Source organism: Aquarana catesbeiana, linkage group LG11 (assembly GCF_042186555.1).
Source record: "Aquarana catesbeiana isolate 2022-GZ linkage group LG11, ASM4218655v1, whole genome shotgun sequence".
NCBI lineage: Eukaryota > Metazoa > Chordata > Amphibia > Anura > Ranidae > Aquarana > Aquarana catesbeiana.
This window is the reverse complement of record NC_133334.1, coordinates 52,050,692-52,064,907: the sequence shown is the minus strand read 5'-3', so window position 1 is coordinate 52,064,907 and position 14,216 is coordinate 52,050,692. Positions and strand designations below refer to the sequence as shown.

General features: G+C 46.7%; 1 protein-coding gene across 1 annotated transcript in view; it reads left to right on the top strand.

Moving 5' to 3' along the window:
- Window positions 1-8,478, top strand: part of LOC141112023 (transmembrane protein 178B) — a 127,110-nt gene extending 118,632 nt beyond the window's left edge. Inside the window, exon 4 of the mRNA XM_073604355.1 lies at window positions 7,226-8,478. Within this exon, the coding sequence (XP_073460456.1) occupies window positions 7,226-7,470 (245 nt within the window). The 3' untranslated portion in view covers window positions 7,471-8,478. The remainder of the gene's footprint in view (window positions 1-7,225) is intronic.
- The last annotated feature ends 5,738 nt before the right edge of the window (window positions 8,479-14,216 follow it).

Genomic DNA, 14,216 nt, shown 5'->3' with positions numbered 1-14,216 from the left:
GAAGCCACGACTTTCTTTTCATTTAATGACTCTACCTAAGCAACATGGTGGGCTAGCTTTCCCGGATATCCGAGCATATTATCAGGCAATCCACGTAGGTAGAATTGTAGATTGGTGCCGTCATGGCCGATCTAAACTATGGGCTCTGATAGAACAGGCCCAAACACGTATTCCACTCCCAAGGGCCCTGTGGTGCTATGACCATCTCCAACCACTATTGAAAAGCCACCCCCTAATAGGGACGACGCTTTGTATAGGTTCGGTAGCTATTAAACAACATTCCCTTTCATCTTTGGACTCTCCGTTATTTCCCATTCTAGGGAACCCACAATTTTCTCCTGGCCTCTGCCCCCATACGTTCGGCATATTACGCCGGTCCGGCATAACCCAAGCATCCCACTTTCTAATGAATGGTAGATGGCCCTCCATCAAGGATTTAATGTCAAAGGAGGAGGGTCCCTTTAAATTGACCTTTTGGTCAGCACTCCAGCTACGACATTTTTTGGATACTATACCTAATCCCCGTAATTTCGCCCGCCCCTTGACGACGTTTGAAGAATATTGCTCTGACGAAGGCAATATAACACAGGTTCTATCCAAAACATACTCTAAGCTGAACTGCCCGGCAACCCTACCATATCTGCCGTTCTTAGATAAATGGGAACAGGACCCACAACGGAAATTTACACTGGCTCAAATTCAGAATATATTTAGATTTGCTCTTGAAGACCTCAGTTTGTACAAAAATACAAGAATCTAATTACAAACTATTGACGAGATGGTATTTCACTCCCCACCTCTTGCACCAATACTATCCTGATACTACTGACCTTTGCTGGAGATGCCTGGGAGACAGAGGTACATTACTTCACATATTCTGGTCATGCCCCAAATTGACTAACTTCTGGACGACAGTCCGGGAAGTGACTCAAAAGTTTACGGAATATAATATACCTGGTGATCCGGCATTTTTCTTACGGCATGTTTCTAATATCCCTGCCAAATGCTATCAAAAATCAATCTTGGGGCACCTCCTCAATGCTGCAAAGTCCTGCATCCCACTTTACTGGAAAAAACAATCACCACCAACGGCGGCCGATTGGCTGCGTAAGGTGATAGACATCAGTAGAATGGAGGACCTGCTGGCGGTTGAGCGAAACCAACTGGACAAGTACTCCATGATTTGGAGTGTCTGGAAACAGTTCATCCTGTCTATGGAGGGAGTAGCCCTCCTTGGACAGGAGAGTCATGTATGAATATTATTTTTTATACGCCTTTTTTTTTTTTTGTTTGTCTGTTTGTTTTGTTTTTGTTAATTGATTAGAAATAGGAAAAAGGAAACGAGCGACGTCAGGTTTGCTACCTGAATTCCTTTTATATACCTCTCCTAGTAGATAGCAAGGGGCGGCGCCGGTCGGGGACTGGCCCTATAAATAACTATACTGATCTGCACCACCAGATATAGACGAATAAGGTTATATTGCAGTTGTAATCTGTATGTTATATTGTTTTCTTTCTGTTGTATTGACCTGATTTTGCCCGTTGTGGGTGTTAATAAAAGTTATATTTGGGAAAAAAAAAAAATAAGGTGAAAAACCTTCTGTCATGCAGCAGCCCCCCAGACCCCCATTTTTCTTACCTGAACTTGTTCTTTCTCGCCCCGGGGACGCCTTATTGCATAGATTGACAGCAGCGGGAGCCAATGGCTGCGCTCCTGTCAATCAAATCCAATAACGTGGGGGGTGGGGCCGAGTCCTGCTGTCTGTGTCAATAGACGTAACAGCAGGACACGGGAGAACACCCGCACAGGTGTCCCGAAGGAGAGCGCTTCTCCGGCGGGGAACTCAAGAAGAGGAGGAGCCACCAGCGCCACTGAGGGACCCCAGAAGAGGAGGATTTTCTGCAAAACCAACTGCAGAGAGGAGGTAAGTAAAACATGTTGTTTTTTTTTTTTTTTATATAAACAGAGGGTTTAGTAACTCTTTAAAAGAGAAAAAGAACAAAACCGCTTTAGCCATAATGAAGTATGTTACATAGTTACATAGTTACATAGTAGGTGAGGTTGAAAAAAAGACACAAGTCCATCAAGTCCAACCTATGCGTGTGATATGTCAGTATTACATTGTATATCCCTGTATGTTGTGGTCGTTCAGGTGCTTATCTAATAGTTTCTTGAAACTATCAATGCCCCCCGCTGAGACCCCTGCCTGTGGAAGGGAATCCCACATCCTTGCCGCTCTTACAGTAAAGAACCCTCTACGTAGTTTAAGGTTAAACCTCTTTTCTTCTACGTTTAATGAGTGGCCACATGTCTTGTTAAACTCCCTTCCGCGAAAAAGTTGTATCCCTATTGTGGGGTCAGCAGTACTGTATTTGTATATTGAAATCATATTCCCTCTCAAGCGTCTCTTCTCCAGAGAGAATAAGTTCAGTGCTCGCAACCTTTCCTCATAACTAATATCCTCCAGACCCTTTATTAGCTTTGTTGCCCTTCTTTGTACTCGCTCCATTTCCAGTACATCCTTCCTGAGGACTGGTGCCCAGAACTGGACAGCATACTCCAGGTGCGGCCGGACCAGAGTCTTGTAGAGCGGGAGAATTATTGTTTTATCTCTGGAATTAATCCACTTTTTAATGCATGCCAATATTCTGTTTGCTTTGTTAGCAGCAGCTTGGCATTGCATGCCATTGCTGAGCCTATCATCTACTAGGACCCCCAGGTCCTTTTCCATCCTAGATTCCCCCAGAGGTTCTCCCCCCAGTGTATAGATTGCATTCATATTTTTGCCACCCAAATGCATTATTTTACATTTTTCTACATTGAATCTCATTTGCCATGTTGTTGCCCATCCCATTAATTTGTTCAGATTTTTTTGCAAGGTTTCCACATCCTGCGAAGAAGTTATTGCCCTGCTTAGCATAGTATTGTCCGCAAATACAGAGATTGAACTGTTTATCCCATCCTCCAGGACATTTAGGAACAAATTTTAATAGGATTGGTCTCAGCACAGAACCCTGGGGAACCCCACTACCCACCCCTGACCATTCTGAGTACTCCTCATTTATCACCACCCTCTGAACTCGCCCTTGTAGCCAGTTTTCAATCCATGTACTCACCCTATGGTCCATGCCAACGGACCTTATCTTGTACAGTAAACGTTTATGGGGAACTGTGTCAAATGCTTTTGCAAAATCCAGATACACCACGTCTACGGGCCTTCCTTTATCTAGATGGCAACTCACCTCCTCATAGAAGGTTAATAGATTGGTTTGGCAAGAACGATTCTTCATGAATCCATGCTGATTACGGGTAATGATACAGTTCTCATTACTAAAATCTTGTATATAGTCCCTTATCATCCCCTCCAAGAGTTTACATACTATTGATGTTAGGCTAACTGGTCTGTAATTCCCAGGGATGTATTTTGGGCCCTTTTTTAAATATTGGTGCTACATTGGCTTTTCTTGTCCCATGAGTCTGTAGAAATCTTCAGTGTCGATCTGCCCTGTCCCCTTCCTGCTGCTGAACTTCTGGTGCTGTGGGCTTAGCTGCACTGAAGATGATCGAATGGGGACAGCCCCCCCCCCCCCCCGTAAAGGTGGTTGTTTTTTAAAAAAACATGTTATACTTGCCTGCTCTGTGCAATAGTTTTGCACAGAGCGTCCCAGAACCTTCTCTATTAGGGTTCCCCGTTGGAGCTGTCCGCTCCTCTTCCCATGTGGGCTTGCTCCCGAGCTGGGCTATGTGCGGCCATAGACTCACACAGTGCAGCTCAGCCCCACCCCCTCCTCACATGATTTTATTGACAGCAGCTTGTCTTCTCTCAGCCAAATTTGTAGGAGTGGGGAGAAGGGAAAAAAAACTAAAACCGGGATCTATACAGAGAATGGATTAAGGCAAAACATTTTTCTTTCCTTTACAGCCACTTAAACTTTAGCTTTAAAGGGTGTGTAGGTGTGTGTAGACTAGACTAGCAGAGTGGAAGGGAATATGAAAAGTAGTCCCTGCAAAAACAATGGACTGTTAGGCCCAAGCAAAATAGAAGTTTTGGTACCTCCAAAATTGCTTACAAAATCACTAGCCAATCATTTGTAAGAGTAACGAACAGTAGCTTCACAGATCGAACAAATGGCTCCCTAAAGTGTAAACTACAAAAGTATTATGTAGCAGCGATGACTCTTCTGTGATTGCACAATGCTCCAATTGTGTTTGATTGATTGCTACTCAATGTTATTACATGCTTCTGTAGCTTATTCTATAGAGGCCCATTTCTTCCAGCTGTGTAGCGATCTATTACTAGCGATTTTAATGGCATAATTAAAGTGGACCTTCAGTCATTTTTTTCATCTTTCCATCCATTAAATCTTCTGCCCTTGTTGTTTTAACTTTGGATAGTAAAACATTTTTTTTTCTGCCAGTTTACCTTATACAGCCCACTTCCGCTTTCTTGTCTGGAAAAAAGCCTAGGCTTATGACATCATGCACAGCTCTCTCTCTCACTCTTGTGAGCGTTTGCCAGGAAGGGAGGGGGGGTGAGTCATAAGAGGGCCAATGAGAGCTGCAGAGCTGGAAGTGTGTCTGTGTAAATCCAGGAAGTTAACAGGCAGCAGCTTCAGCTGCCCACAGATTTCTGCAGCATATTTGGCAAGTACAGATTCACAGTATATATAAAATAATATGCAAAGTGGTTGGAGGGAAGCTTCAGAATGGCAAAGATGTTTTTATTACAAATTATGTGAGCAGACTGCAGTTCCTCTTTGAGCTACTAAAAACCTCCTGTATAGCTCTAGCCTTAAAGCGAATCCAATGTGGTAGGCTGCATTCGTTTTTTTAATTTTTTTTTTCTCTTTATTTTCACCTGCTGCTTTGGTCAGTAACACACCATCCGTCTTAGCCCCTATTCATTTTTTTTTTTTTAGCCAAGCTTCCCAAGCCTGACTACACTCAACACACAGAATCACATTCTTTCTTCTCGTCCCTATTCACGCAAAAAATAGGCACAAGCATTATAGACTGGGCAGCCCTTTGTTTTGGTTCTTTTTTTTTTTTTTTAAACCCTCCCAACGCAGTGTCCTCTGCTGCCCCCTCTTCCCAACGCGGTGTCCTCTGCTGCCCCCCCCCCCAATGCAGTGTCCTCTTCTGCTCCCCCCTATGCAGTGTCCTCTGCTGCTCCCCCCCCCCAATGCGGTGTCCTCTGCTGCTCCCCCCCCCCAATGCGGTGTCCTCTGCTGCTCCCCCCCCCCAATGCGGTGTCCTCTGCTGCTCCCCCCTATGCAGTGTCCTCTGCTGCTCCCCCCTCCCAATGCAGTGTCCTCTTCTGCTCCCCCCTATGCAGTGTCCTCTGCTGCTCCCCCCCTCCCAATGCGGTGTCCTCTGCTGCTCCCCCCCAATGGAGTGTCCTCTGCTGCTCCTCCCCCCCCAATGGAGTGTCCTCTGCTGCTCCCCCCCAATGCGGTGTCCTCTGCTGCTCCCCCCCCCCCATGCGGTGTCCTCTGCTGCTCCCCCCCCAATGCGGTGTCCTCTGCTGCTCCCCCCCAATGCGGTGTCCTCTGCTGCTCCCCCCCAATGGAGTGTCCTCTGCTGCTCCCCCCCAATGGAGTATCCTCTGCTGCCCCCCCCATGCGGTGTCCTCTGCTGCTCCCCCCCCCCAATGCGGTGTCCTCTGCTGCTCCCCCCCCAATGCGGTGTCCTCTGCTGCTCCCCCCCCAATGCGGTGTCCTCTGCTGCTCCCCCCCCAATGCGGTGTCCTCTGCTGCTCCCCCCCCAATGCGGTGTCCTCTGCTGCTCCCCCCAATGCGGTGTCCTCTGCTGCTCCCCCCCCCCCATGCGGTGTCCTCTGCTGCTCCCCCCCCAATGCGGTGTCCTCTGCTGCTCCCCCCCCCAATGCGGTGTCCTCTGCTGCTCCCCCCCCCAATGCGGTGTCCTCTGCTGCTTCCCCCCCCCAATGCGGTGTCCTCTGCTGCTCCCCCCCCCCAATGCGGTGTCCTCTGCTGCTCCCCCCCCAATGCGGTGTCCTCTGCTGCTCCCCCCCCCCAATGCGGTGTCCTCTGCTGCCCCCCCCCCCCAATGCGGTGTCCTCTGCTGCTCCCCCCCCAATGCGGTGTCCTCTGCTGCTCCCCCCCCAATGCGGTGTCATCTGCTGCTCCCCCCCCCAATGCAGTGTCCTCTGCTGCTCCCCCCCCCAATCCTCTGCTGCTCCCCCCCCAATGCGGTGTCCTCTGCTGCTCCCCCCCCAATGCAGTGTCCTCTGCTGCTCCCCCCCCCCCCCCCAATGCGGTGTCCTCTGCTGCTCCCCCCCCCCCCAATGCGGTGTCCTCTGCTGCTCCCCCCCCCCCCCAATGCGGTGTCCTCTGCTGCTCCCCCCCATGCAGTGTCCTCTGCTGCTCCTCCCCCCAAATGCAGTGTCCTCTGCTGCTCCCCCCAATGCAGTGACCTCTGCTCTCCCCCCCCCCATGCAGTGTCCTCTGCTGTCCCCCCCCTCCCAATGCAGTGTCCTCTGCTGACCCCCCCCCCCAAAGGCAGTGTCCTCAAATATATAATAAAGTCTACTGGGGCCAAGCCTGGTGCATCAAGCCAACTCCAACAGCTTTAATGTGAAGATTTTCTCTGCACATCAAGAAAAAAATAGGACATAAATTTGATTTTGGTACAGCGTTGCACAACCGCAAAATTGTCAGGTAAAAAAACGCAGTGCCATATCGCAAAAAAATGGCCTGGTCATGAAGAGGGGTAAATCTTCCAGAGGTCAGGTGGTTAATCTTTGAGAATTTAAAGAAGTCTGCTAGAAAAAAAAAAAGTTGCAGGAACAATGACTGCTGCCAATCAGCTGCATACACTGTTTGGGTATTTTGGCTGCCAGAGGTGCCGACTATCCATATACAGTAGCTGACATGGGGGAGATTTATCCATGCACGCTATTTAGCATGTATGGGGTATATACGGTAAACAAAGGCAGTGCGATATCTCGGCACATAGCTCAGGTAAGTAATGCAGTCTCTTCCATATATGCAGGGAAACCATTATTGCAGGCAGCGTGTTTTTCTTGTGCCAAGATTTCATCTTTAAAGCCTTTTAAACATATGGCAGTGCTAAGGGATGTAATAATGTGCTACGTACAGTTACCATAGCAACCAATCAAAATTCAGTTTACATAAAAATCACCGTGCATTCGAATTTTATTTTAAAGAAAAAAAGGTTTCATGCCTTTCTATATTCTCTTTTCAGGAACTTGCTGCATTATCTCCCTCTGCACCTGTGTAGCTGGCATCAATTTCGAGCTGTCACGATACCCACGCTCCGTATACGGTTTACCCGAAGACATCAGCCACGGGTATGGCTGGTCCATGTTCTGTGCCTGGGGTGGTCTGGGACTCACCCTCCTCTCCGGATTCCTCTGCACCTTGGCACCATCCCTCAGTGCTTCCCAGTCTGCCGTCCACAAGCCACGGCAAGAGAACGGAGCAGTGTGACCGAGAAAAGCGGGAGCAGACGTGACCAGCCGTCCCCCCTAATCCCAAAAAAAAAAAAGAAACCTTAAAAACTACAAAAAAGGACACACACTATCAGACTGAGGTACCCGTATCCTGCCGAGGAAGTTGTCCTGTTCAACTTGTGTTTGGTCTGACCGTGTGGTTTGCTTGTGATAAGTTGCTGAAGTTTGAACCTCATGTTGGCAAAAAAAAAGGGAACTGGTGGGACAGTGCGAAACAAGGACATGTTGTTCACCAAAGATGGAACAACCCATCACTTTTAGTGTTTGGACTTGCAAGAGAAGTTGGTCTGCAAGAGAAGTTGAAGGGATAAGGGACATCCATCAGATGCAGATGTCAGAGTTCCAGAACTTGGAGAAGATTCCAGTCCGTAACTTCTACAGAAGCTCCTTTTGTACAGAGACGTTAATGAGTATGGAGCGGGCCGCAGTGTTTTGGGGAATTTTATATTCAGACACAATACACATACAAACACACCTATTTAAATATATATACGTATAAGAACAGGTAACCGATTTTTACATGTTTTAATACTATCCACAAAAGCAAAGATCACACATTCATAATTAATTCCCTATTACTCCATTTCCGTTCTAAATTTCACCCAGAGTGCAGTGCCATGGCACTCAGCAGGGACTTGGTGACATTAAAAGCATATACGTAGACCTCCTGCCGTGCCTTCAAGTAGGTTCCATGAACCTACGACTGACTCAGGCTCCACCAGAGATGCTATGGGAGGAAATTAATATATACATTGCGGTAACAGGGCACTCAAGCAGACACGTCACGACCAGATGGTCCAGACATTGTAAATGATCGACATGCCACGTGGGTTGGGAGTTCAGAAGGTTAAAAAAGGGGGAGGTGGGAATTTTTAGTGGTTCCAGATCACCTTGCTTGGGGTGATGTGATGTCATGTACATGTTGTCCCATCACAACTTATAAAAAGCACATAATAAAAATTGTTTATTGGCGTTTTTAATACAACTACAGTATGCCCATGTATCATTTATTTCATTTGTTGAGTTCTACAGCAGTGGTTCTCCACCTTGGTCCTCAAGTACCCCCCACTGGCCAGGTTTTGGGAATTTCTCTTAGATAAAATTGTTGTCCAAAATACCATTAAAAAAAAAAAGAAGAATTTGTTGCGCTATAGATCTTTAATATCAGTTGGTTTCAATAAGATATCAGCAGCTAGCACAGTATTGAAGGAAGTCAATAACAAGATATATGTGGTAAGTGTGCAGCGCTTTAAATCCCAAAAGGACAATCCAGGAACAAAAGTTCAATAGTAGTTCAATCTGCGATAGAGAGGGAATAGGGAGACCCGTCACCAGCACCCGACAATACAGCCGCTTACCCCATGTGGTGGACCCTCATCACAAAGGTCACATCAGCTTATGTAAAGTAAACTCAGGTAAGGAGGAAGCCCATCAATCTTTATACACTTAGTGGCAGTAGACTGGATAGTGGATGCAGTGAACCTGGATGTGACTATCATCAAATGTCATTCCAAGCAGACAAAAGGAGATAAACCTCATTTCGTAGTACATCATAACAGTCTTTATTAAGATACAAGCGATTGGATTTGCACTAACATTGCTGACAAACAAAAGCAAACTCTGTATGTATACAGCCTCTCCCCACCGGAAAGATGGCCGCCGTGTCCCAGCATGCAGTAGTGTCACGTTGCCGACCCCTCCCTACGTCGTTTCATGAGAGAATCACGTCATCAGGGGCGATTCTCTCATGAAACGACGTAGGGAGGAGTTGGCAACGTTGCGCTACTGCATGCTAAACCTCCTCCCGAATTAAAATGCAACCGTGTGCATGGGCCCATGGGAAATGTTAATGTTTCTAGAATTAGACTGACCTTCTTGGTTTAAAGCGGTTGTAAGCTCTTTCATATAACAAGTGAAGTGATAAAACACATACCATAGGTGAAACAAATCCTCCTGTATACATTGTACCAGTTTATCTGCAGCCTCTCTTTTCTACAGCCATTCAAAGTGCAACATTTATACCACTTGTCTTGAGCTTCATTGGACAGGGAGCTGAAGTTACACTCTGCAGAGCTCGAGGAGAGGGACGGCACACACACACACTTACTTCCCTCAGCAAGAGCGCTGAGGCTGTCAATCACAGGCTGTGTGTTGGAGCTCCCTCCCCTGTCACCTTGTTTGACTCCAGGTAAAACTTGTTAGAAGTGATTCATGGTGATACCGGAGGAATGAAGCAGTAGACAGAAATGACACTTGGTGTTCTGGATTCAGACAAGTACACACTATAGAGGGATATGCTTTGTTCATATTTTATGTCTGAGGTTTACAACCACTTTAAAGTATATGTAAACCCTACAAAGAACTTTATTTACTCCCTTTTGGTCTGTTAAATATACCATTAGATGCAGTTTGTTGTAGCTGTTGATGTGGGTCAAATTCAGAGCAGTCCTGTGTCCTCTACACCCTTCCTGTGTTATCTCAAGGAGTCCTTCTAGATCAGTAGGAGGCAACCTGGGGCCCTCCAGCTGTTGTGGAACTGCATTTCCCATGAGGCATTGCAAGGATGGCAGTTACAATTACTTCCAGAGGCATGATGGGACTTGTAGTTCTGCAACAGCTGGAGGGCCCCAGGTTGCCTACCCCTGTTCTAGCTCTTATCTTGGACTACAGAATGATTAGCCTTATGTATTAGCAATCTGAGAGTGGGAGTGGTTGACTAATTTAGCAAAAGACACTGGGGCAGATTTACTAAAACTGGAGAGTGCAAAATCTGGTGCAGCTCTGCATAGAAACCAATCAGCTTCCAGGTTTTATTGTCAAAGCTTAACTGAACAAGCTGAAGTTAGGAGCCGATTGGCTGCCATGCAGAGCTGCAAAACGCATAATTCAGGGTTCCTCATAATAAAGATATTTTCTTCCCAGCTCAGTGATGCAGTGCAGCATGTTTTTTTAAACTATGACATGTCCAATCTTTTCTAGGTTTTTTTGAGCTCTTTCAGGCTCCATTCACATTTGGCGTTTTGGGATCTTAGGCAGAATCACTGAAATTGTGCCCACGATGCAGTAACTCTGCCCGTGAATTACACTAAATCGGACTGCAATCGCAAAACGCATGTTCGGGTGGCATTCCTTTTCAATGGAACCTAAACACAATGCAGTTTTGCTACGATTATCTTGTGATAAATAGAGTGGCAAACCGCAACCCACAAAGCTTGTTGCCCGAAAGATGTTTATGCCCCTTGTTGGGTGGTGACAAGCTTCAGGTGATGTGGTTCTGCCGCGATTGCAGCGAGATTTATCACGTGACAATCATGGCAAGACTGCATTTGGGTGCCATTGAAAATGGAAAGCACCTGAACACGCGTGCTGTTTTGCCAGCATTGCGGTGTGATTTGGAACTGTGGACAGAAGCGTGGCGATTCCACACGTGATCCAAAATATCCAGATGTTAAAATAATATTAAAGGCTTTTTTTTTTCTTCGAATAACAAACCTGTTATACTTCCCTCCTCTGTGCAGTGGTTTTGCAGAGAGCGACCCCGATCCTCCTCTTCTTGGGTCTCCAGCCGGTGCTCCCAGCCCCTCCCTCCTTGCAAGAGCAAACCGCTTGCTGTGGGGGCACCCAATCAGGCTTGCTCCCGAGTCGTTGCTTTGCATGTCCATTCAGACACAGAGCCGTGGCTCAGCCCTGCCTGCTCTCTCCTCTCATTGGCTCACTGGCTGTGATTGACAGCCAATAGTTCCCATTGCTGTCTCAGCCAATGAGGCGGGAGAGTCCCCGGAGAGCCTCGGCTTTCATCCACATCGTTGGATTGCGATGAGGCTCGGGTACAAATTTGGGGGGCTGCTGCACGCAGAAGGTTTTTTTTTCCTTCATGCACAGAATGCATAAAGGTGAAAAACCTTGAGCCTTTAAAACCACTTTAAGTGGGCCTGTGGCTGAGCCACGGTTTGGCCACCCACTGGAATCCTAACATTAGCCTGGCAGGGCTGTACACATGCCGCTAACATGATCCTTTGCTTTGCAGCTGCAGCATTTTTAACTTTGGCTGTGCCACTGCCTGCCAAACTCGCCCATTGATATCAATGGGACCGCACCGCAACTGCGAGCTAAGCACTTGGCTTGAAGTAACGGCACAATCCTGCAATGTAGAATTGCCATTCTGCAATTTAACCCCTATGTGCTGGTGCTAGGAGGCGGGGTGACCGTCGTGATCGGCTATTATATTGGTCACATGACCGGAAAGCTCGCGAGCTTTCTGTTAGCCGCCGGTAACTGTGCTGGATCACCCCAATTCACGAAAATGTGCGGCCGCTCGGTGCCAAGGCCCACCTGCCTAAAGGCTGCGTGCAGCCAGTGCCAAGGGGTTAAAAAAAATAAATAAATAAAACATTGGCATCAGGAAGCAGCAGTAGCCTAAAACTTGACACTTACCTTAAAATCATCGGAAGTGCTCTATGCCAAGTCCGAGTCCTTGAAATATTTCCCGGCTTACGAAGGCTCTATGCCACAACAGGGCTGACCTAGGGAAGTCTCGCACGCAGACTCTGCCACCTGACATATCAAAAGCAAGCGGTTCATTAAAGTTTTTCATAAAAAATTTGTTTACGAGAATTGGCTCTTAATATATAAACTATGTAAAAAAAAAAAAAAAGCACATTTTCAATCTTCATCACAATACTTCCTCTTTAAAAGTAATTAGTCATGGCATATGCGTCCGTTTAATTTTTTCTCAACGTTATTAGCGAGAATATATTTAATTACTTCGAAAGTTTTGCGCGGCCTATCTGTTCTCTACAGCTGGCGAGGTCCCCGGAGGATGATTTACTGAGACAGAATGGTAAATTTACAACACAAGTGGAAGTAGCAGGTGTGCGACTCATTAAATCCACCAATGTACAGCGCATCAATTTATAGCACGCCGCTTTGTGCCGCGAAGTGGGTGAAATGCCAGCAACGCGTGTGGGAGTTTCTTCCAACTTTAAATTGCTGTTGATGAACGACCATTAATGAACGCACAAATTCAATCAAATTTATAGGCCATTATGATGCAGAGAGCTGTGGAAGCTCACACACCCCTTAGTTGCTGCGTGTTTACAATCGTATAGCGAAAATGGCGCATCCAGTCTGTATATTTATAATCAAAGATGCATACCACGTGAACATACAAAAATACTGTATTCGGACTCACAAAGGGGACATTGTCTGCAAATTGAGTTGATCTTAAAGCGGAGCTCGACCCAAAAGTGGAAGCTCCACTTATTTACCTCCACATTTGGCACCTTTCGGGGGGGGGGGGAGCGGGTACCTGGTTTTGACAGGTACCCGCTCCCACTTCCAGGTGATCTTGACGCAGCAAGATCGCCCAGAAGTTTGGGCCCCCCTCCTCCTTTCCCCACCACCATTCACAAAGCGCAATGTGATTTGCGCAGTAGGGAGACCGGCTATGATACCCCAAGGCTTCACTGCCGGTTTCCCCTCACAAGCAATGGCGGCGGCAGCAGCATCTGAGAGCCGACGGAAAAAATCAGCTGGGGTGCCAACATAGTTTTTTATGAATGAGCCTGGAGCTCTGCTTTAAAGTGGTTGTAAACCCTTACAGACCACTTTGTGCTACAGGTAAGTCCTATAATAAGGCTGCACGGTTTAGGAGATATCCCCTGTATTTGCATGTGCAGACATCATCAGCACATGCGCACTAACACAAACTGAAGCAATGGCACGTATGTGCTGTCGCTTCAGTGAGTGTGCTGTTACCGCGTGCATGCGCGGGAGTGACGTCATTGCAGCTCCGGCCAATCACAGCGCGCCGGAGCCGCGATACCCGGAAGTAACACCAGGAGTGATGTCACCGGCCGGTGCTGTGTACAGGCACCGCAGCGAGGGCTTCGATCTCAGGTGAGTATTACATAATGAGCTAGTATGCCATGCATTAAAGCTGACACCTGCAAGACAAAGGCATAATGAGCTAGTATGCCATGCATACTAGCTCATTATGCCTTTGTCTTGCAGGTGTCAGTTTTTTTTTTTTTTCAAAGTGGGTTTACAACCACTTTAAGTCGGCTTAAAAAATAAAAAATAAATCGTACAAACATTCATAAAACTCCCAGTACATTCGATGGCTTGATGAATGTCATTCAAAAATAGTTGCACATTCAGTGTTAGAAATGAGTTTCCTGCCCCTCTAAATTTTCTCGCCACTGTTTTTGAAAATGAATGCCGATTTGACCCACTAACGAATAGAAAATTAAACGAATGATCTTAAAACAAAAAATTCTACTAGCGAATACCTGGCTTTAATTTGGGAACCAGAAAAAAAAACATGCACCAATGGAAGGAACACCAGACCAAAGGGTAATGCCCCGTACACACGGTCGGATTTTCCGATGGAAAATGTGTGATAGGACCTTGTTGTCGGAAATTCCGACTGTGTGTAGGCTCCATCACACATTTTCCATTGGAATGTCCGACACACAAAGTTTGAGAGCAGGCTATAAAATTTTCCGACAACAAAATCCGTTGTCGGAAATTCCGATCGTGTGTACACAAATCCGACGCACAAAGTGCCACGCATGCTCAGAATAAATAAAGAGATGAAAGCTATTGGCCACTGCCCCGTTTATAGTCCCGACGTACGTGTTTTACGTCACCGCGTTTAGAACGATCGGATTTTCCGACAACTTTGTGTGACCGTGTGTATGCAAGACAAGTTTGAGCCAACAT